The 25,546-nt window shown below is 41.7% G+C and overlaps 1 protein-coding gene and 1 non-coding gene across 2 annotated transcripts in view; both read right to left on the reverse strand.

Annotated features, from left to right (window-relative positions):
- Window positions 1-25,546, reverse strand: part of LOC106563053 (GDNF family receptor alpha-2) — an 83,366-nt gene that overhangs the window by 37,589 nt on the left and 20,231 nt on the right. The window contains exon 3 of the mRNA XM_014128270.2: window positions 10,038-10,115. Within this exon, the coding sequence (XP_013983745.1) occupies window positions 10,038-10,115 (78 nt within the window). The remainder of the gene's footprint in view (window positions 1-10,037; window positions 10,116-25,546) is intronic.
- trnae-uuc (transfer RNA glutamic acid (anticodon UUC)) lies at window positions 478-553 on the reverse strand. The gene has a single exon. It is a non-coding gene; the product is annotated as a tRNA-Glu (tRNA).

Raw genomic sequence — 25,546 nt, forward strand, 5'->3', positions numbered from 1 at the left:
ACCACACATCTGGACATAGTGCATTCAGAAACAGAGGATACCCTTAATCATTTTCAGTTTAAGTTAATTCATGATATGTTGATTAAGCCCCAAAATATCCTACATTTTGCCATTGATTTAATTATTATATTTTCAAGGCAATACAAACGGTTCCTTTCTAGCAATAAAGGATTTTGCTTTGTTAAGAGATGCCACTCCCTAAACTGCCTCACCCACTTGAATAAAACAGTTGATGACTGTCAAAGGCGGGTGGGCTGTGTGAGGGAAAATGTCACATTAACGGCAGGAGCACTGCAGCCTATCGTGGGTACCACATGAATGAGGCCATGGTCAAAAAATCGACAATTGAAATGTCCATGTTAGGTGTGCTACGCTAGCCAGTCTAATACATTTACATTTTAGTCATTTAGCAGACGCTCTTATCCAGAGCGACTTACAGTAGTGAATGCATACATTTCATACATTTTTTCCCCGTACTGGTCCCCCGTGGGAATCAAACCCACAACCCTGGTGTTGAAAACACCATGCTCTACCAACTGAGCCACACGGGACCAATAGAGAACGATACAATTAGTGAGGTGGTTAAATTGTGTATTTTGTTGTAGGTGGTACAGAATCTGATTCCATCAGTATTTGCTTCCAACCCTTAGCTCTGCACAAGGGGAAGGTAATTTTAGCAAAAATATTTACAAGCTGATGGCTAAGATAGCTCAATTTACAGTAAGCATGACCAGTGGTGTCTATTCATGGATATCATATTTTCCCCCCAAAATTAATTAAAAAAATAAATAAAAATACATACAATTTTATCATTTGTCTCTCTTTATTTAATCATTTTCCTTCAATTCGCAAGAGATTGAATGTATCTCACCGGAGGAAGCATCCGAGCAAGCGAGACAGTGCCCCTCTGTTTCTATGTGTACAGTAGCTCATCTATCTGATGCTATCTGGCCAAACAGAGTATTGACATCATTGCTGCCCATAGAATTAAATGCAAGGGAAGCCAGCAAGCAAGCATTTGGCCTCCCTTGTGAATGGTCCTGGCTCACCTGGCTCCTGGCTCACCCAACAAATTGTAAACGGAAGCCGATTTGGCTTCTCACCAATAACATAAAATCAAAATCATTGACAGAACTTGAATTGTAGCATCTCGTTGTTGTTTGCTTCTTCGTCACCTTTGTCAAACGATGGACATGTTCAGATGTTGCACTGTCATAGATGGATATTGTCCAATCCATAGTTGCTTCTTTCTATTCTTTCAATGAAGTCTGCATTGCTAAAATGTCGGAATCCATAGCCATTTCATTGGGAGGAACTTTGAATTGTGACCAATAATAGTGGAGAATTAACTTAATATACCCACTTTTTACCCTCCTTTGCCAAAGTAATGTTATATGCATTAAGGTTTTTGATATACTGTAGGGTATAATCTGACTCATACTGTCAATCCTGTCAATAGAGAGATCCACACTATGTACAGTAGGTTGTGGCACCTCAGGATCGGTGTCCCCCCGCGGGACAGTTGAGCTAATGCAGGCTAATGTGATTAGCATGAGGTTGTAAGTAACAAGAACATATCCCAGGACATAGACATATCTTATATGGGCCGAAAGCTTAAATTCTTGTTAATCTAACTGCACTGTCCAATTTGCAGTAGCTATTACAGTGAAATAATACCATGCTATTGTTTGAGGAGAGTGCACAGTTATGAACTTGAAAATGTATTAATAAACCAATTAGGCACATTTGGGCAGTCTTGATAAAACATTTAGTTCATTGGATCATTTGGTTCATTGAATGCAATGGTTCATTGGATCAGTCTAGCACTTTGTACATACACTACTGCCATTTAGTGGAAAAAAATCTAAATTGTGCCTAGATTACTGTCCTATATGGCCTTTCTCTTGCATTTCAAAGATGATGGAATGCATGTTTTTTTCTTTGTTTTATCTTTTACCAGATTTAATGTGTTATATTCTCCTACATTCATTTCACATTTCCACAGACTTCAAAGTTTTCCTTCAAATTGTATCAAGAATATACATATCCTTGCTTCAGGTCCTTGGATACAGGCAGTTAGATTTGGGTATGTCATTTTAGATGGGGAAAAAAGGGTCCGATCCTTAAGAGGATAATTATTAACCCCTACAGAAGAAGTTGAAGAGTCCAACTTCAAAGCAGAATCACATTAGTGGAAACAAATTGTTATCAGAGCAAGCCTGGTTGTAGCTAGATAGTTTTTTTCGTGCATCAGGGACAATTTTAGCATTTTAGCTAACCCTTTTCATAACCTTTAACCTAATTCTCCTAACCTGCCACGTTAATTCTCCTAAACTGCTGCTTAAGTTCTATCCTGCTATGAAAAGTAACTTCTGCTAGTCAAAACCGGCAGATCTGCCATGAGAGCAGTCTGAGTATCCACTGATGCCATTCAGCAACTTCAACAGAAAGTTACCATTCTCGACTAGGAGCAAGAAGAATGGCGAATGCGAATTTTAGAAAAAAAATGCCACAGGCTTTTGGAACTAAAGAACAGTTGTAATTGTTTGTAAACTCAGAAAAAAAAGAAATGTCCCTTTTTCAGGACCTTGTCGTTCAAAGATAATTCGTAAAATTCCAAATAACTTCACAGATCTTCATTGTAAAGGGACTGTTTCCCATGCTTTTTCAATGAACCAGAAACAATTAATGAACATGCACCTGTGGAACGGTCGTTAAGACACTAACAGCTTACAGACGGTAGGCAATTAAGGTCACAGTTATGAAAACTTAGGACACTAAAGAGGCCTTTCTACTGACTCTGAAATATACCACAAGAAAGATGCCCAGGGTCCCTGCTCATCTGTGTGAATGTGCCTTAGGCATGCTGCAAGGAGGCATGAGGACTGCAGATGTGGCCAGGGCAATAAATTGCAATGTCCGTACTGTGAGACGCCTAAGACAGTGCTACAGGGAGACAGGACAGACAGCTGATCATCCTCGCAGTGGCAGACCACGTGTAACAACACCTGCACAGGATCGGTACATCCGAACATCACACCTGCGGGACAGGTACAGGATGGCAACAACAACTGCCCGAGTTATACCAGGAACGCACAATCCCTCCATCAGTGCTCAGACTGTCCGCAATAGGCTGAGAGAGGCTGGACTGAGGGCTTGTAAGCCTGTTGTAAGGAGGGACCAGACAACACTTTTGGACCCCCTTGTGGCCCCCCTAAATGTGGAGTATGAAATCATTTTTACATAACAAATTTTTGCTATCGTTCTTTTTTTACGTTCGTTATTAGACAGTGGCAACGCAGAACACTAATGATTATGAACATGGTCTTTTGCCTGCTAATGCCTGCAATGCAGGGAAGAAAACGATATGACAACAATAACGTCTAATGTAACTGGCCCCTCTAACAGTACAACTGGCCCCAGCTTGGCCCCCCAGTTGAAATGGTCTAGAACCGCCACTGATCCAGATATGACCCTCCGGCATGACAACGCCACCAGCCATACTGCTCGTTCTGTGTGTGATTTCCTGCAAGACAGGAATGTCAGTGTTCTGCCATTTTTATTTTGACCCCCGCTTTGTTTAGGGACACATTATTCCATTTATGTTAGTCACATGTCTGTGGAACTTGTTCAGTTTATGTCTCAGTTGTTGAATCTTGTTATGTTCATACAAATATTTACACATGTTAAGTTTGCTGAAAGTAAATGCAGTTGACAGTGAGAGTATGTTTATTTTTTTGCTGAGTTAATGTATCACCACCCTGATGTATCAGATACCCTGATGAAGACAGCTTCGCTGTCGAAACGTTGGTGATTAAATTTTTGCATCTGAGCTCTTAGAGTGTGCGGCTTTCCTTTATTTTCTAATGTATCACCACCAAACATTTCGAAATACTGAACAAATAATACACTATCGCCACTATTGCCATTGCCACAACCTCTGCTGTTTAAAAAAAAAAAACTTTATTTAACTAGACAAGACAGTTAAGAACAAATTCTTATTTACAATAACGGCCTACCAGGGAACAGTGGGTTAACTGCCTTGTTCAGGGGCAGAATGACAGATTTTTACCTTGTCAGCTCGGGAATTGATCCAGCAACCTTTTGGTTACTGGCCGCAAGGCTACCTGCCGCCCAGGATAAGGCCTGTTTAAAGACCATTCCTCACAGTATGTGTTGATATTCATTAAATGTGTTACACAAATTTTCTCTAATTTTTAAGTAATTTCTTATACTCATGTGTAAGATTATGTGCGATTCAAATGTTCTTTCTTTGTGTATACGAGCCATTCGGAACAACCCAGGATGCCACAGATGAGGGGATTCTGATTCAGGTCATCCGATGGTGGGAGAAGGCGGCGCACAAGGGAGAGGGATCCGCTGCAGTGAGAGTCAACATCAAGTCTCGGACCACCTGTCTCAAAGCCAGCCTCTACACCCAAGCCACAAGACTGTTCCAACAGCTGAATCCTGGACTACGACACACTTACCATTTATTCATATTCTGTACACATTCAAATACAATTTGTCTACCGGACCAATTAAATTGTTACGTCACCTTACTGCACTTGTATTGTTTATATGCTGCTACGGTACTGTACCTTCTGTCACTCACTATGCACATGGGCAAACAATGTCCATACTACTGTCCCTGTAGGCTATTTTTAAAAATCTTATTTGTATTTCTTATTTTCTTTTATCTGCATGCCTCTTGTACTTGATTTAGTTTAGTCTTGTTATATTTTTTTGTATGTTATGCTGTATATTGACTATGTCATTTATTTGATTACTTTGTCACTTTTGTCGCCATTGCATTTTGTGAGAAGCCTGCAAGTACATTTGATTTGTTGTCACCAGTGGATCCACGTGACCAGGACCTTGTATTCTGATATATTTTGCACATAATCATTTACAGTACTTTTCCAAAAACCTTTTTCAAATGGACATAGCATCCAATGAATCTTAAATAATAAAAATCAATAAATATATTTTAAATAAATAAGTGGCGACAGGGAGTAGGCATGACGTTGGCTTGTCGCTGAAAAAGCATCTTGCTTCTGACTTGCATCTGTTGTGTCGCCGGTTGGGAGAAGGGTGGGTGAAAGGCGGGTGGGTTGTGTGAGGGGAAAACGGCATGTTAACTGCAGGAGCACGGCAGCCTATCGCGGGTGCCCCATGAATGAGGCGATGGGCAAAAAGCTGTCGCTCGGCACTTGACCACTCTGGAAGGATGCCTGCCTCCCGAGTGATCATTGCTAACTGGGTATGCCATGGTAGCTACCAGTTTAGCAGTGATTAACTTTAGCAGAGTAAACATCTATGACTAACATTAGCTAATGTAAGCTAGTTAACGTTAGCAAATAAGAGCAGCTAAATCTGGTATCCATCGATTACACTCTTGTCTGGAAAACACTACGTTACTAAAAATAGAGTTGCCGATATAGCTAACTCACTCTCTGTGTGTTGGTAGCAATGATAAATGTGTATAAATAATCTATGGTTGGTTAGTTAGTTTATTCTCAGTTGGCTAGCAATCTTGCTGCCAGTTGTTGTTCTCCAGTGGCTAGCTAGCTAAAATTGGCCCTTTCCTAAATTAGCCATGGCTGGAGATGGGGATTTGGACATGTGGTTTTACTTAATTCTTCGTACTGGCCAACAATTATAACAGCGATTCTGATCCAAACTTAAATTCATACAGTTCAAAATGTAGCTAGATGTAGTAGGCTAATGTTAACTAGCTTGCTCATCGAAAGCATGTTAGGCTAACGAACAAGTGTTTTTGCCATGTAACCTATGACAACAAACTAAAAGTGTGTACTGTATGACAAAGTCATAGACCGATTTGGCAACAGGAAAGAGAGGAGGATGGCATTAGCGTTTCTCTACAAGTAGGGTGAGTCAACATGTTTTTTGTACTTACACACACACACATCAGTAACATGGACAGCCACATATTTCTCCGGTGTTCTAAATCAATAATTGTTTAGTAGTCCAAAAATGTCAGAAACATTAACTTGATTGACCATGCTGTAGGTCATGTAACTGTTTTTTTCATTCAATTTACTTTGTGGACTCCACTGGACAGATGTTGCTCCCCGGTTTTGTGACGAAACAAAGGTGTGGGTGAATTTATTCTGCTACTGTGTCTTCTTATTGTCTCTGCCTTAGGACTATATGTCACGACGCCAAGGCATATGAACTAACAGGTTACAGAGCAAACGACGCAATTATCACAACACAGGTTGTAATATGGCTTTTTTTTCTGGCTTCCCCAGTGATTTTACCCACGCACTGCTACTGAGCATGACATAAAGATGAATTGGGTAATGTTTGCATGGGTTTGTGTTATGTGGTTAGAGGTAGTCTGAGGACCACAGAGTACCTTACAGACCACGTAATCAATTTAGGCTACCGCTTTTCTCTATTTACCTTTTCTCTTTGGAAAACTCAGGTTATCTGTAATCCTTCCAGTGTGCTGCTGAAATATACCACAAAGTAGCTGCATTCTGGGTACATGAGCATGAGGTACACTGAAAAGTATAAAATCAAGACTACAACAGTAATTACACAACCACCTAATTGTTTTATCTCTGCAGATTCTCAAAACACAACACAAAGACATTATTTCAACAACAACAAAAAACCTGCCAAGGATTACTATTGACAAGAATGACCTGTCAAAGTCAATGGAGGGGGGGGAATCCTATCTTGCATCATACCTATAATTTTGCGAGATTTAAAATGCATCCAACTGACATAATCATTTAAAATGTCAACCCTCGTCAATTGAAATTATTTACATTTCCTGGTGTTACACGTTTGCTAACAAGTTACAAACGTGAAAGCTTGGCACATAGCAAGTTAACAAGCACCAGGCTAACTAGCTAGCCAACGCCAGTCATGTGCTAACGTTTTCTGGTAAACCGTATTATTTCATAGTTTTGATGTCTTCACTATAATTCTACAATGTAGAAAATAGTAAAAATAAAGAAGTTAACCTGTTTGGGATAGGGGGCAGTATTTTCACGGCCGGATAAAAACGTACCCGAATTAATCTGGTTACTACTCCTGCCCATAAACTAGAATATGCATATAATTAGTATATTTGGATAGAAAACACTCTAAAGTTTCTAAAACTGTTTGAATGGTGTCTGTGAGTATAACAGAACTCATATGGCAGGCCAAAACCTGAGAAGATTCTATACAGGAAGTGCCCTGTCTGACAATTTGTCAGCCTTCTAGGGCATCTCTATCAAAAATACAGCATCTCTGCTGTAACGTGACATTTTCTAAGGCTTTCATTGGCTCTCAGAAGGCGCCAGAAAGTGGAATGAGAGCACTCCAGTCTCTGGGCGAAACAGCAGGGGTTTTTGTGAGTGGACCTTCTGAGAACAATGACACTGGAGCGTGCATGCACGAGACGACTCCATTTTTTTCTTTCAGTGTTTGAACGAATACAACGCCCGGTTGGAATATTATCGTTATTTTACGAGAAAAATAGCATTAAAATGTATTCTAAACAGCGTTTGACATGCTTCGAAGTACGGTAATGGAATATTTAGAATTTTTTGTCACGAAATGCGCTGGCGCGTCACCCTTCGGATAGTGACTTGAACGCACGAACAAAACTGAGGATATTTGGATATACTATGGATTATTTTGAACCAAAACAACATTTGTTGCTGAAGTAGAAGTCCTTGGAGTGCATTCTGATGAAGAACAGCAAAGGTAATCCAATTTTTCTTATAGTAAATCTGAGTTTGGTGAGGGCCAAACTTGGTGGGTGTCAAATTAGCTAGCCGTGATGGCCGGGCTATGTACTCAGAATATTGCAAAATGTGCTTTCACCGAAAAAGCTATTTTAAAATCCGACACCGCTATTGCATAAAGGAGTTCTGTATCTATAATTCTTAAAATAATTGTTATGTATTTTGTGAACGTTAATCATGAGTAATTTAGTAAATCCACCGGAAGTTTTCGGTGGGTATGCTAGGTCTGAACAAAACATGCTAATGTAAAAAGCTGGTTTTTTATATAAATATGAACTTCATTGAACAAAACATGCATATATTGTATAACATAATTTCCTAGGAGTGTCATCTGATGAAGATCATCAAAGGTTAGTGCTGCATTTAGCTGTGGTTTTGGTTTTTGTGACATATATGCTAGCTTGAAAAATGGCTGTGTGATTATTTCTGGCTGGGTACTCTCCTGACATAATCTAATGTTTTGCTTTCGCTGTAAAGCCTTTATGAAATCGGACAATGTGGTTGGATTAATGAGAGTCTTCTCTTTCAAATGGTGTAAAATAGTCATATGTTTGAGAAATTGAAATTATAGCATTTTTAAGGTTTTTCGTATTTCGCGCCAGGTGCTACCATTGGATATTGGTGAGGCGTTCCGCTAGCGGAACGTCTGTCCATAAGAGGTTTTAAATTAATAATATCTATCCATTGATTCTTGAAGAATATAACTTATAGATGCCCCATGAGCTTAGTTGAACAGTCATACCCTGTCAGAACCCAAAATATGTTTGTTTTACTCCATTGTTTGTAAAACAGTGTGAATGTGAACACACTTTATAGTCTCAAAACATGTTTACAACTATAATTGTGATATGATTGATGGTCAGTCCTTGTATCCATAGCTCTGACCATGACTTTGAAAATGGTTACATTTCTTCAGCCCCATCCCTCAGCTGTTTACCAAATCAGTGGCAGGGTGTCTGCTTTGTTATTGTTTGAACTGCAGATTGCCGCTTTAAGGGCCCAATGCAATCTGTAGCTCTGAAGATCCTCTTTATAACGCGACTGACAATTATCGGCAATGCTCCCACGGTTGCAAAGACTGCATTCCCAGCATATGTCAGTTCAATCGAAACGTACGTTTACATTTTAACGTGGATCTTCTGCGATACGGATTGAATCCAGCCCAAAAGGCTCAGGAGTCTGTGTGAAATATCGAAACAGAGAGAGAGTTCAAATGAAGTATGATCAATCGTCAGATAGCGTGTTTATCTTTGATGAACTGAGAGGGAATTCACAAATTATATAAAATATAAACACTCTCTCTCTTCCACATATACCAAGAAATGGTGGAATGTGTGTGTGTGTGTGTGTGGTGGATGTTATTTCTTCTATAGTGAAGCTCGTATGTCTCCTAGAGAAGCTGCAGATGACTTCTCAGTGCTTTAAATAATGAGAAATGTGAACTGGCGCAAAAGGAAATTGGAAAGAAAATAGCTTTTCATGCGGGGATGGAGGATAGTTTCAGTTACACACACACACACACACACGCACACACACGCACACACACGCACACACACACACACACACACACACACACACACACACACACACACACACACACACACACACACACACACACACACACACACACACACACACACACACACACACACACACACACACACACACATTCAGAAAATAGCTTCTGTTCATTCATCTCAATCAACAGGGGAGATTTGTATTCTAAGTAGCCCCTCCGTATCAGAAACAGACTCACATACACCAACCCTGTTACCTTAACAGATATAGCAACAAGGTATCATGGTCTAACTTCAGTATTCAACATTTGTCCAAGGTGGGGATAAACATTACATTTCGACGGTTAGGTTTAGGCATTCATTCTGACTGGTTAAGGTAAGGGTTAAGGTTTGCGATAGTGTTAAAACAGAACAAATAAAAACTAGTGCCTAACACTGAGATTGAACCCAGGGTTGGGTTAAATGCAGAAGACACATTTCAGTTAAATGCATTCAGTTATACAACTGACTAGGTATCCCACTTTCCCTTTCCTTTCCCTGGAGCCAGTGTGCAGTTAAAGGTCTTCCTCTATCTTAAATCCACAACGCCCTAGCAAGCCAGGAGCCTACTAGATGGTAATAGGTGCTCAGGTTGCCCCTAGTGGACGGTAATTGAAGGCATCTCCCAGCGTCCTGGGGGACAGGACAAACGTTGAATACTGAAGTCGATCTGGTGTGACCTGCCTGGACACACACACACATCCAGTGGTACCTGAGATGATGGAGGCATGTCTAAACTCTTCTGAGAATTCGTGGAGCTCATAGGGCGACAGCTCATAGAAGTCCTCCCCTGGAACACAAAAAAAACATGAGTGAGTGTGAGAGAGCGAGCGTGTGTGTGTTACACAGAAACAGAGGTATTAGGAGCTTTTTAGCATTGGGATTGAACCCAGGACAGCAGCCATTAAACCGTTCTTAGAACATAAAATCAAAACGCAAAGACATATACCATTTCATTTTCAATTCCAGCAACAATGTTGCCTTACTTTTAATAGTTGACTACACATTATCAAGCATTCACACTAGACCTGACAAAGCACATTAAATTCTGCTGGTGACTCGCTACTTTGATGTTTGTGCGCGTGTGTGTGTGTGTGTGTGTGTGTGTGTGTGTGTGTGTGTGTGTGTGTAGGGGTATGGTACCTTAGAGGTTTAGTGAAGCAGGTGACAAGGCTCCATGTTTATGTATGAGGCTCTGAAGCAAGGTTTCTGTATGTAAGACTGATTCCACCTGCAGTTACACATACAGCTACTGACTCAACCTCCCCCTCCCCTCGTCTCTCCTCCCATCTCTTTTCTACTCCATCAAATCCATATCCTCTCCTCTCCTATCCTGTCTTCTCTATCATCCCCTCTCCTCACCTTTCTCCTCCACCTCTTCCTCTCCTACAACCCTCCCATCTCACCTGACCGGCATGTGTGTGGTCAGCTTTATTGCAATCCTCCAACCTCACCTTGCCAATTCCTTTAAGGCTCAGCTCACCAATGCCATTGCTCATCAGAGAGCTAATCCACCAACCCCTGGCCTCCTCATTGCTACACTCCATTCCAAAACACACACACACACACACACACCCCTTGAGGAGACTTCATTGAGGGGGCGTTCAGATTACAGGTGGGTAATTTATGTAAAGTCGCTGTTTCGCTTCCAACACACTACCTCTGATTACATGTATGAGTCTCTCTCTCTCTCTCTCTCTCTCTCTCTCTCTCTCTCTATTTCTCTGTGCTCTTAAATATTGCTCAGGAGAGAGCTGATATTATTAGCTGACCACCTGCCTGGCTAACATCAAAACGCTCACTCAAAACCCCTCATGATGACAGGAAGTGGGTAACGAAAACACCAATGCTCACAAAGCTAATCTGGCCCTATAGTTATGGAAACACTATAAACATGGACATCACAATTGTTATGAGGTTAGCCTCCGCCACATCCCTGGGTATTACATTCCTGGTCTACGCATTTATACGTCTCCAAGTCAATGTTATTTTAGTTCAGGTCTACATTAGGTGAATGTAAGTTCAATTCTAGTTCAAATTAATTCAATGTTAGTTCAAAGTTAAAATGCTTCACATTACAGTGGCTCAGTTTGCTAGAAGAAGAAATACACAATCCGCATGTACGTGTCTTTGTGTGTGCGTGTTGGTGTTTGTGCGTGTAGAGCAGTGGCTCCCAACCTTTTTTGGTCTACAAGCCATCAGACTGCTGAACACTTGAACTGGACTGACCACCTGCACTGACTGCACCATAGCACACATGCACTCACACACCCACACTGATATACACACATACACACACACACGCTCATATACATACAGTGCCTTCAGAAAGTATTCATACCCCTTGACTTATTCCACATATTGTTGTTACAGCCTGAATTCAAAATGGATTAAATATTTTTTTCTCTCACACATCTACACACAATACCCCTTAATGACAAAGTAAAAACATGTTTTTATACATTTTTGCAAATTTATTGAAAATGAAATACAAACATATGTATTTACATAAGTATTCATACCCCTGAGTCAATACGTTCAAATCACCTTTGGTAGCGATTACAGCTGTGAGTCTTTCTGGGTAAGTCTATAAGAGCTTTGCACACCTGGATTATACAATATGTCCATTATTATTTTTTAAATTCTTCAAGCTCATTGCTAGATAACCATTTTCAAATCTTGCCAAGCAGATTTAAGTCAAAACTGTAACTTGGCCACTCAAGAACATTCAATGTCTTCTTGGTAAACAACTCCAGTGTCAAATCAAATCAAGTCTGGGTAGCCATTTGATTTGATGTTCAGGAATTTTATGGCTTGGGGGTAGAAGCTGTGTAGAAGCCTCTTGGACCTAGACTTGGCGCTCCGTTACCGCTTACCGTGCGGTAGCAGAGAGAACAGTCTATGATTAGTGTGGCTGGAGTCTTTGAGAATTTTTAGGGCCTTGCTCTGACACCGCCTGGTATAGAGGTCCTGGATGGCAGGAAGCTTGGCCCCAGTGACGTACTGGGCCATACACATTACCCTCTGTAGTGCCTTGTAGATTTGGCCAGGTGTTTTAGGTTAATGTCCTGCTGAAAGGTGAATTTACCTCCCAGTGTCTGGTGTAAGGCAGACTGAACCTGGTTTTCCTCTAGGATTTTGCCTGTGCTTACCTCCATTCTGTTACTTTTTTATCCTGGAAAACTCCCCAGTCCTTAATGATTACAAGCATTCCCATAACATGATGCAGCCACCGCTATGCTTGACAATATGGAGTGTGGTTCTCAATAATGTGTTGTATTGGATTTGCCCCAAACATAACACTTTGTATTCAGGACAAAAAGTTAATTGCTTTGCCACATTTTTTGCAGTATTAGTTTTGTGCCTTGTTGCAAACATGATTCATGATTTGGAATATTTTTATTCTGTACAGGCTTCCTTATTTTCACTCTGTCAGATACTGTAGGTTAGTATTGTGGCGTAACTACAATGTTGTTGATCCATCCTCAGTTTTCTCCTACCCCAGCCATTAAACTGTTTTAGAGTCACCATTGACCACATGGTGAAATACCTGAGTGGTTTCCTTCCTCTCCGTCAACTGAGTTAAGAAGGATGCCTGTATCTTTGCATTGACTGGGTGTATTGATACACCATCTAAAGCGTAATTAATAACTTCACCATGCTTAAATGGATATTCAATGTCATTTTTTAAAACATTTTTTACCCATCTACCAATAGCTGCCTTTTAGGCTGTAACACAACAAAATGTAGAAAAAGTCAACAGGTGTGAATACTTTCTGAAGGCACTGTACACACACACACATTTAAACTCATGCTACACACACATCACGACTGCTACCAGACTCTTATTATGATTGCTAAATACTGCACAATTTAAACACTAGCCTCCAATCCCCCTTCTTCAAAACACGTGTAAATATTGTACTGTACATTGTGCCTTTTTATGCTAAAATGTTTATTCTATTATACTGAGCCATTTACTTTATGTTCATATTATCTTTTATTTGTTATTGCAAGAAGGAACCTACAAGTAAGCATTTTGTTGGACAGTGTATACCATACGGTATACTAGTATAACTTGAAACTTGAAGCTACTGTACCACCAACTGAATTTTGCTCTGCCCGGTGTACCCCAGAAGTACCCCCTCATGTGCATTGTACCAGTAGGCCTATGGTCTCATTAGTCTTCTCAAGTCTTAGTACCGATGATTGGGAACCACTGGTGTAGTGTGTGTGTGTGTGTGTGTGTGTGTGTGTGTGTGTGTGTGTGTGTGTGTGTGTGTGTGTGGGGGGGTGTTATTGCATGCGTGTTGTGGAGTAAGCTGAATTTGAGGAGTGAGAAACTGCTTTAGCTGCATTCCTCTCTCAAGCCCTCCTCTCATCTTTCATTCCTCCTCCTCATCCCCTTTTTAATTATTACTGAGGGAGAGGAGGGAGGGATGTAGATTTGTTTTGTTTATCCTGTAATGAGTGAAACAGTAAACTGCCTCAACAGCCTGAACACTGATCCACGCAGACCTAGCAGAATTGTGAATAATTCGTTTTAATTACCCTACTCTGTCTGTCTGAGTGTGCATGTGTGTTCCTGTGTGTGTGAGCCTGTGTATGTGTGTGTGTAAGTGTGCGCATGTGTGTTTGTGGGTGGAACACACTAATGAGCGAACTGTGAGTTCTTCTCTTGCGTATGTAGTTCATTCATTTTTCACAAGGGTCTTTCTGCTCTAGTTCAGCTGCATACTTAGCACTAAATCACTGTTTCTCAACTCTCTCCTGAGGCACCACCACCCAGTGCACAGTTTTGTTCTAGCCCTACACAGACTCTAAATCACCAGCGACACACACACACACACACACATACATATGCATTTTCTAACACAATATTTTTCTGCCTACTCGGTTTTTGGATTCGCTTAATCATTCATCTCATGAGTCACACAAGCTGTTTCTTTTTACTTGACTGTACGTGTGTGTGTGTGTGTGTGTTTCATGCCAGAAAATGAAGTGAGTAAACAGAGAACAACAGTGCCATTCCTCAGTGGAACAGCACTAAGCTCCCTCATTAGTCTGAATGGCAAATTAGTTATTTATTATCCCGAATGCTACGTACCCCAGTGATTAGCTTGTAGGCTAAATACCTGAGTCAATGCTAAATGAGTAATCCATTAGTCTGAATTATCCTTGTTGATGTGTTAGCCTGCATGCTAAATACCTGAGTCAATACTAGAAACCTGAGAGATTAGCTTGATCGCCAAATACCTGAGTGCCTGAATGCTACATGGCGGAGTCATTAGAGTGAAAGCTGATTTATTAGCTTGGATGCTAACTGTTGGCATCACTAGGCTGCTCTTCGTTCCCCAATGTGTTGCAGAGAACAATACCTGATGAATCCTGCTCTGCTGTGTTCCTTTCAGCCGTTGTGTGTGTGTGTGTCTGCGCGCGTGTGTGTGCGTGTGTGATGGATAAGCCACAGTCCCGTCAGTTTAATAAGCACAACACGAAGAACCGACAAACAAGGGCTGTGATTAACAGCCAATGATAGCCAACCCTGATTAACCAATCTGTTTGGGACTGGCTGCTGATAAAAAAATATATATATTTGTGACCATATCTTTTTCTTGTTGGGGAGAGGGGGAGGGGCTACAGGCACAATACACAAGTTTATATAATTTCATAGTTCACATCCACCAGTTGGGTGCCACTCTAAAAGAAGAAGGAAAACTTTTTTTTAAGTACACAAATACAAAGCATTGATCACCATGATCATACCACAGAGAAAAAAGTAACAATACATTTAGACTCCATTTTTTTTTTTAAGATACTGTGACCAACATATGCATATCTGTATTCCCAGTCATGTGAAATCCATAGATTAAAAGGGCCTAATTTATTTATTTAATATACACTGCTCAAAAAAATAAAGGGAACACTTAAACAACACAATGTAACTCAAAGTCAATCACACTCTGTGAAATCAAACTGTCCACTTAGGAAGCAACACTGATTGACAATACATTTCACATGCTGTTGTGCAAATGGAATAGACAACAGGTGGAAATTATAGGCAATTAGCAAGACACCCCCAATAAATGAGTGGTTCTGCAGGTGGTAACCACAGACCACTTCTCAGTTCCTATGCTTCCTGGCTGATGTTTTGGTCACTTTTGAATGCTGGCGGTGCTTTCACTCTAGTGGTAGCATGAGACGGAGTCTACAACCCACACAAGTGGCTCAGGTAGTGCAGCTCATCAAGGATGGCACATCAATGCGAGCTGTGGCAAGAAGGTTTGCTGTGTCTGTCAGCGTAGTGTCCAGAGCATGGAGGCGCTACCAGGAGACAGGCCAGTACATCAGGAGACATGGAGGAGGCCGTAGGAGGGCAACAACCCAGCAGCAGGACCGCTACCTCTGCCTTTGTGCAAGGAGGAGCAGGAGAAGCACTGCCAGAGCCCTGCAAAATGACCTCCAGCAGGCCACAAATGTGCATGTGTCTGCTCAAACGGTCAGAAACAGACACCATGAGGGTGGTATGAGGGCCCGACGTCCACAGGTGGGGGTTGTGCTTACAGCCCAACACCGTGCAGGACGTTTGGCATTTGCCAGAGAACAACAAGATTGGCAAATTCGCCGCTGGCACCCTGTGCTCTTCACAGATGAAAGCAGGTTCACACTGAGCACGTGACAGACGTGACAGAGTCTGGAGACACCGTGGAGAACGTTCTGCTGCCTGCAACAGCCTCCAGCATGACCGGTTTGGCGGTGGGTCAGTCATGGTGTGGGGTGGCATTTCTTTGGGGGGCCGCTCAGCCCTCGATGTGCTCGCCAGAGGTAGCCTGACTGCCATTAGGTACCGAGATGAGATCCTCAGACCACTTGTGAGACCATATGCTGGTGCGGTTGGCCCTGGGTTCCTCCTAATGCAAGACAATGCTAGACCTCATGTGGCTGGAGTGTGTCAGCAGTTCCTGCAAGAGGAAGGCATTGATGCTATGGACTGGCCTGCCCGTTCCCCAGACCTGAATCCAATTGAGAACATCTGGGAAATCATGTCTCGCTCCATCCACCAACGCCACGTTGTACCACAGACTGTCTAGGAGTTGGCGGATGCTTTAGTCCAGGTCTGGCAGGAGATCCCTCAGGAGACCATCCGCCACCTCATCAGGAGCATGCCCAGGCGTTGTAGGGAGGTCATACAGGCACGTGGAGGCCACACACTACTGAGCCTCATTTTGACTTGTTTTAAGGACATTACATCAAAGTTGGATCAGCCTGTAGTGTGGTTTTCCACTTTAATTTTGAGTGTGACTCCAAATCCAGACCTCCATGGGTTGATAAATTGGATTTCCATTGATTATTTTTGTGTGATTTTGTTGTCAGCACATTCAACTATGTAAAGAAAAAAGTATTTAATAAGATTATTTCTTTCATTCAGATCTAGGATGTGTTGTTTAAGTGTTCCCTTTATTTTTTTGAGCAGTATATTTAAATTGACTGATATCCTTATATGATTTAACTCATGCATGTTGCGTTTATATTTTTGTTTAGTGTAGGTAGTTTATTTGTATGTGTTCGGCTTTAGCTGAGAAGTGTATTTGTCCAGGCCGCAATTGTTTCTTTACTAGCACCATTCATTCTAGCTGTCGAAAATTCTAATGTTTTAACTTCTAGTACACTAGCTATATCCACCGGTGAATTGGGAGAGAGTGAGATGATTTCCATCTGAGAGCCAAAATCGGTTTTTTTTGCCGCAGTTCTGCCTGCCAGCAGTAATCATCTCTCATTTATTGAGAGATTCAAGGAGCGATCATCGTTAAGTAACATAGAAGATGCAAAGCACTGAATATTTACATTCACACACTTATCCCAGAAGCATTTAACTGCAGGGCACTCCTACATCATATGAAGGAATGTGCCTACCTGATTTAGGGGACACAGTGAACAGTTGGGAGTTGAGGCCAATTTCGTCATGAAACATTTCCTTGGTGTTAAACACAGGCTGTGATTTTTTTTAAATGCATAAGTTGATGGTTCAGATTTGGGGATGCCAATGTCATATTTTTCCATATTCCAGTTAAAGGGTTGTTCAGATTCACTTAGATCTGTGGCCATACTTTTTTAAATGGCTAGCTCAGAAAATGAGCTTTCCAAAAGTGGTTTATATATTATAGAGATTAGTCCTTTTGGAAGCCCAGATCATTTATTTGCTGTTTAAATGCCATCATTGGATGGTTTGGTAGTGGAGTTTCCCAAGAGACTCTATAGGCCACCATAGCTGACCTAAGTTGTAAATATAGAATATATACCTGCCTCCATCCTAGCCTTTTCCTAAATAAGTCTATATAAGACACTGCCATTGTTAGAATCTTAATATTGCCCTCTTCACGACTGTCTTGGTGTGTTTGGTCCATGATAGTTTGTTGGTGATTATGGACACCATGGAACTTGAAGCTCTCAACCTGGTCCACTACAGCCCCTTTGAGGAGAATGGGGGCATGCTCGGTCCTCCTTTTCCTGTAGTCCACAATCATCTCCTTTGTCTTGATCATGTTCAGGGAGAGGTTGTTATCCTGGCACCACACGGCCAGGTCTCTGACCTCCTCCCTATAGGCTGTCTCATCATTGTTGGTGATCAGGCCTACCGCTGTTGTGTCGTCGGCAAACTTAATGATGGTGTTGGAGTAGTACATGGCCATGCAGTCATGAATGAACAAGGAGTACAGGAGAGGACTCAGCATGCACCCCAGAGGGTCCCCCGTGTTGAGGATCAGCGTGGCAGATATGCTGTTACCTACCCTTACCATCTGGGTGTGGCCCGTAAGGAAGTCCAGGATCCAGTTGCATAGCGAGGTGTTTAGTCCCAGGGTCCTTAGCTTAGTGATGAGCTTTGAGGGCACTATGGTGTTGAACGCTGAGCTGTAGTCAATGAATAGCATTCTCACATAGGTGTTTCTTTTGTCCAGGTGGGAAGGGCAGTGTGGAGTGCAATAGAGATTGAATCATATGTGGATGTGTTGGGGCGGTATGCAAATTGGAGTTGGTCTAGGGTTTCTGGGATAATAGTGTTGATGTGAGTCATGACCAGCCTTTCAAACCTCATGGCTATAGATGTTAGTGCTAGGGGTCGGTAATGATTTAGGCAGGTTACCTTAGTGTTTTTGGGCACAGGGACTATGGTGGTCTGCTTGAAACAGTTTGGTATTACAGACTGTCAGGAACAGGTTGAAAATGTCAGTGAAGACACTTGCCAGTTGGTCAGCGCATGCTCAGAGTACACGTCCTGGTAATCCGTCTGGCCCTGCAGCCTTGTGAATGTTGACCTGTTTAACCTCTTGACGTTACCCTAGGATAGGGGGCGCCACAGCGCATTTTGGAAAAAATGTGTGCCCATTTTCAACGGCCTACTAATCAAACTCAGAAGCTAGGATATGCATATAATTAATACCTGTGGATAGAAAACAACCTAAAGTTTCTAAAACTGTTTGAATGGTGTCTGTGAGTATAACAGAGCTCATATGGCAGTCAAAACCCCGAGACCGATTGAACCAGGAAGTGGAATTCTGAATTGTGGACTCAACTTCACGTCGTTGCCTATTATTCACACCGTGAGATATCGTTCATTGAGCACTTCCTATTGCTTCCACAAGATGTCCCCAGTCTTTACAAAGTGTTTTGAGCCTTCTACTGTCGAAACTCAGTGAATGAGACGCGTTGGAAATTGGTCACAGGGGGAGGGCCATCACCATTATGACGCCGGCGGCCCTGTCTACCCCCACCTTTGGAAACGTTTTGAAACACAATACAATCGTCCCCCTCGAATCTTATTGGCTCTCTTGTTGAAACAGGCCCTGAAGATTTATGTTATACAACGTTTGACATGTTTGAACGAACCTAAATGGGAAAAAAATGTTTTATTTCGAAACGGCTGTCCCGCGGCCGGCAGAGCATTTGGATACAGCATTCAGACGCGCTAACAACAGCAAGCTAATGGCACATAAAGGATGGACTTTTTCGACCGAAAATACATCTGTTGTGGACCTGGGATTCCTGGAAGTGCTTTCTGATGAAGACAACTAAAGGTAAGCGATTATTGACAATATTATACAAGATTAGATGTGATATGCGATTGTTCCAAGATGGCGCCGAGCTCGGTTTACTAGCTCATTTTCTGAGTATCGCATCCCCTTTTATCGCTAAGTGTGATTACCCAGTGAAGTTATTTTTAAATCTGGTATGACAGGTGCTTTCAAGAGATATTCATCTATAAATCTTAGAATGACAATATTACATTTTAAAAATGTTTTCGAATAGTAATTCAGTAAATTGTAGCACTGTTTCCCTGGATGCATTTGACAGGAAAATAGTTAGTCAACGTCAGACGCCGATGTAAAATGCTGTTTTCATATATAAATATGAACTTTATTGAACAAAAGAATGCATGCATTGTGTAACATGATGTCCTAGGTGTGTCATCTGATGAAGTTTGTAAAAGGTTAGTGCTGCATTTAGCAGTTTTTGGGTTATTTGTGATGCATGTGGTTGGTCGGAAAATGGCTATGTTGCTGCTTTTACGATGGACTCCTCTAACATAATCTAATGATTTGCTTTTCCTGTAAAACCTTTTTGAAATCGGACGACGTGGGTCGATTCAGGAGAGGTGTATCTATAAAACGATATGAGACAATCCTATATTTGAAAAAATATATATATTAAATTTCGTTATGCTAATGTCGCTAGGAGTTTTCCCTGGATTTTGATCCGCATACGGGACGGGACGCTGGAGAGGTTTTAAAGGTCTTATCACATTGGCTACGGAGAGCTTGATCACCGTGTCGTCCGGAACAGTTGATGCTCACGTGTGCTTCAGTGTTGCTTGCCTCGATGCGAGCGTAGAAGTAATTTAGCTCATCTGGTAGGCTCGTGTCACTGGGAAGCTCATGGCTGTGCTTCCCTTTGTAGTCTGTAATAGTTTGCAAGCCCTGCCTCATCAAACGAGCGTCGGAGCTGGTGTAGTACGATTCAATCTTAGCCCTGTATTGATGCTTTGCCTGTTTAATGGTTCGTCAGAGTGCATAGCGGGATTTCTTACAAGCGTCCGTGTTAGAGTTCCGCTCCTTGAAAGTGGCAGCTCTACCCTTTAGCTCAGTGCGGATGTTGCCTGTAATCCATGGCTTCTGGTTTGGGTATGTACATACAGTCACTGTGGGGACAACGTCATTAATGCACTTATTGATGAAGCCAGTGACTGATGTGATGTACTCCTCAATGACATCGGAAGAATCCCGGAACATATTCCAGTCTGTGCGAGCAAAACAGCCCTGTACCGTCATCTGACCACTTCTTTATTGACTGAGTCACTGGTGCTTCCTGCTTCAGATTTTGCTTGGGAGCAGGAATCAGGAAGATCGAATTATGGTCAGATTTTCCAAATGGAGGGCGAGGGAGAGCTTTGTACGAGTCGCTGTGTGTGGAGTAAAGGTGATCTAGAGTTTTTTTCCCCTCTGGTTTCACATTTTAACATGTTGGTTGAAATTAGGTATAAGTTTCACTGCATTAAAGTCCCCAGCCACTAGGAGTGCCGCCTCTGGATAAGCGTTTTCCTGTTTGCTTATGGCCTTATACAACTCATTGAGTGCGGTCTTAGTGCCAGCATCAGTTTGTGGTGGTAAATAGACAGCTACGAAACATATAGATGAAAACTCTCTTGGTAAATATCTACAGCTTATATTGAGATACTCTACTTCAGGCCAGCAAAACCTTGGGACTTCCTTACTATTAGATTTCGTGCACCAGCTGTTGTTTACAAATATACACAGACCGCCACCCCTTGTCTTACTGTTCTATCTTTCCGATGCAGCGTATGTTATTTATGTCGTCTTTCAGCCATGACTCCATGAAACATAAGATATTACAGTTTTTAATGTCCCGTTGGTACAGTGGTTCTTCCTTTAAAAGTTGTGGTGTACTGCAGCACAACTTGCGGGGTGCCGCAGAATTCTATGGCACATTATTTAAGTGTCAGCCATTGTTGCCTGAATAATGCAATTTACCACAATCTGCCACCATCCATCACAAATGGTTGTGGCATTAGCTCAAAACTTTTAAAGGAAGAACCACTGTAGGATATTCATAATCGTAGCTCCTGTATTTTGTTATCCAATGATTGTATGTTGGCTAATAGGACTGATGGTAGAGGCAGATTACCCACTCGGCATGGGATCCATACAAGGCACCCCGACCTACATCCCCGTCTCTTTCTCATGTGAATCACAGGGATTTGGGCCTTGTCGGGTGTCTGAAGTAAATCCTTTGCGCCCGACTTGTTAAAGAAAAATCTTTGTCCAGTACGAAGTGAGTAATCACTGTCCTGATACCTTTTCGGTCATAAGAGATGGTGGCAGAAACATTATGTACAAAATAAGTTACAAATAATGCAAAAGAACACACACAATAGCACAATTGGTTAGGAGACCATAAAACGGCAGCCATCTCCTCCGGCACAATTATAATGTTCTGTCTTGACTTTGGAGCGAGTAGTTGCCACCTGGTATGAAAAAAGTGTTTATTGAGAACACTCTAATGTCGTTACCAACTTTTCCAATTCTGATATCTTCTTTAATTGTGATTTTTTTCAGCCCAGATGCAAATGCAGTTGTATTGTTTTTAATAAAACCTTTAATAGCGTCACACAAAATCCAAGGATCATCGACAGAATTAATTCAATTCTGTTTTTCGAATTGTTCACAGAAAGTAGGATATTGTAGTAAAGAAACATTAAAGTGCCATCTTGTGGCTCTTTTATGATATTCTGAAGTGTAGCTGGCAGTAGTAGGCATGATGATCAGATAGGCTCATGTCAAATGTCTATTTTTTTATTAAAGAAAACAGAGGAGTAGATAGTATGAAAATGATTCGGGATAATGTTTTTTGCCTGTTTGAATAGAAACAGTACTCTTTTGCTTTAGAGTTAAGAGCTCGGAAGTAATCAGAGAGTATGTGTTGGAGACCATTGGTTGCCTGTGAATTGTAGTTGGTCTTAGTGGATTTGTCCCGCATGTCCAGCATGGCATTCATGTCTGTTCCAATAACCAGTTGGAATTCAGTTAATTCTAACAATAAGCTGTTCGGATAAAAAAAAAAACACGTAAGCTCATATGAATGTGTCCTTTTGGAGCAGGAGTGTTTCTTGGAGCATTGCTATATCAATATGTTTTCTTGATGGAATATCAAGACAGCTGGAACGTTTGATAGGACTATCAAGGCCTTTCAAGTTCCATTTGAGAATAGCTAGTGTTGCCATTGTTTATCTACAATGTAATTGTTATCTTTAGTGTTGATAAGCCCATGGGTGTAAAATATAAGCAGGGCCAACACAACCATTGGTTGCTTCCCACCGAGAAGACCCTGTCTATAAACCATTCCCCCACCTCCCCTTCCCCGTCCCCCCCTTCCCCAGCCCCCCTCCTCCCTAGGCCTCAGCTCTCCCTCCTTGGTTCCCCTCCCCTTGCACTATAATTACAGGGTTGTAGCATAACATACGGAATCTCTGAAGAAGCATATTTTTGGTCTTAAGACATACAGTACCAGTCAAAAGTTTGGACACACCTACTCATTCAAGGGTTTTTCTTTCTTTTTACTATTTTCTACAATGTAGAATAGTAGTAAAGATGTCAAAAGTATGAAATAACACATATGGAATCATGTAGTAACCAAAAAAGTGTTAAACAAATCTAAATATATTTTATATTTGAGATTCTTCAAAGGAGTCACCCTTTGCCTTGATGACAGCTTTGCACACAGTTGGCATTCTAATTTAATGTAATAATTTCTACACCAGTAATAATATTGGCAATAATCTTTTGAAATGCGAGAAATAAGACATTTTCTCTGTAGTAATGGTAAAAACGGTCACGAATCTGCACTCAATTTATTCTCTGTGGCACTCAGAGGCTGCATTGTAGCTTACCTAAAAGCCATCATCACAACAATTATTATCTGGGTGATTTTTTTCTCGGTTGCACAGCAAGATATTTATGAGCAATTTAGAACAGACGGAAATGTCTCGTGTCAACTTGAGCTAGCTAACTACACTACATGCAGTGATGCCAATTTAGCCATTTTGGTGCTAGATTAAGCAACTTTTCAGACTACCCTGGCAACTTCTTTTCAAACAGCACCTAGCAACAAATTTAGCTACTTTAAAACATTTATTTTGAACTTTTAGCAACTTTTGAAAAGTGACTCAAACGCTAAAATGCACGCATTTTCCCTCTAAATGACACAAAAACGATTTTCTCTGTCACACACTCAGTCACAACACCCGTGCCTAGCTTCAAAAGTGCATTGTGAGTGACGTCAGCAGTAGGCGCTCAGCTCGTGCACAGGCAGCAGCAGGCCAGCAGCAATTTCAGCAAATTGCAAATCGTTGTTGGCTGACTGCAGCATCAGTAGTATGCGTTCGATGAGATGAACCCAATGAATATAGTTGGTCACAAATGTTTGATCTTGAACAGAACTTACAACATCAATCAACATGTCTCAATCAAAATTGTACGGCCAGAAGTACAGAAAAGAGTGGGAGTCTGTACCTGAATTTAAAGGGTGATTTGCAGTACGCACAGTATGCCCATCAATCATCCCCAATTACTGGCTTCAGCCACCCTTTAAATTCAGGTACAGACTCCCACTCTTTTCTGTACTTCTGGCCGTACAATTTTGATTGAGACATGTTGATTGATGTTGTAAAATGTATGACATCAAAAAACATTGTGCTACAGCAAAGTATATAAATAAATTAAAACTGTACAACCCCGCAACGCAGTCTACATTGCCACAGTTGGTTAAGAAAGTGGATAACTGCAAAAGCACAGAAGCTACTATGGCCAATGCGGAGCATTGTTCGCTGCTAGCATGCGACCATTTAGGTACGGCTTGCAAAGCTGCCTTTTCAGATTCTGTGGCAGCACCAACTTCCAAATGCACAGCACCAAGTGGTTAGGGGAGTACTGGCTCCTTATTTTCTCAAAAGGGTAACATCAGATGTGGGGATGAGAAGTTCAGTCTCCTTTTGGATGAGTCCACTGATGTCAGTGTCTCGAAATACCTGGGTGTGGGGATTTGGTATTTCAGTGCTAAAAGAAGAACCGTTGTGTCCACATTTCTCGGTTAAGTTGAATTGGAGGGGGGCGATGACAGATCAATAGCAAAGGTGGTAGTTGAGTTTCTTGAGAAGTGTAACCTTAAAAAAGAGAATATCCAGGGTATTGGCACTGATAATGCGTCCGTGATGACTGGGGTGCACAACGGGGTGCACAGGATTTTAAAGGAAGAATGTGCATTGATCAATTTGTTACTCATCAACTGTGTGTTCCATTCTTTACAATTGGCTGTCAGTGCAGCATCCAAAGAAACCATCCCTAGGAGTGCTGAGTACTTAATCAGGGACTCTACAACTGGTTTTCGATTTCCACAAAACGGCGAGAGGCATACGAATTGTGGCCAAAAACCACTGCAGATCACCAAAGTGTGTGCCACATGTTGGCTATCGATTGAGCCTGTGGTAACTCGTGTATTGAGCCAGTGGGAAGAACTGAAACTCCACTTTGAGTTGACCAAGGCCAGTGAGCATTGCTACATCGCGGATGTGCGCCATGCCATGTACATGGACAAGACCAACTATGTCTACCTGACATTCTTTAAATCAATCCTGTCCAACGTACAAGTTGCAGTGAAGTCATTTGAGGGAGATCAAAAAGATCCTGTCAAGCTTTTGGACAATCTGGTACACCTCTTAACATCAATTTGCAGCAGGGTAGTCAACCCTATGGCAAAAACTGATGTCCTGAAAGATGCCATTGATGGACATCTCAGTCCATCACCATACCTTGGGTACCTTTTCGACAGCACGGTGTACCAACTCCGTCTTGCGCCAGCGGACGAAAAGGTCATTTGGAGACAGTGCATCAACTACATTGTTGCTTTAAGCAAGGAGCTGCAAGCAAGGCTCCCAGACAACCTTGAGGCCTTGCGAAACATGGCCTTGTTCAGTGTTAAGGAAACGCTAAAGCACAGTAAAGGCACCACTGAAATTATTAAGTAGCTGAGCTACTGGGGTACCAGCCCCAAACAATTGATAAAATTGTTTCCCAATGGAGAAACATCCATCTGTTTAAGTGGGACTCAACTGAAAATACAGTCGAGTTTTGGAGTGAAGTGAATAACTACACT

This window comes from Salmo salar, chromosome ssa11 (assembly GCF_905237065.1).
Source record: "Salmo salar chromosome ssa11, Ssal_v3.1, whole genome shotgun sequence".
NCBI lineage: Eukaryota > Metazoa > Chordata > Actinopteri > Salmoniformes > Salmonidae > Salmo > Salmo salar.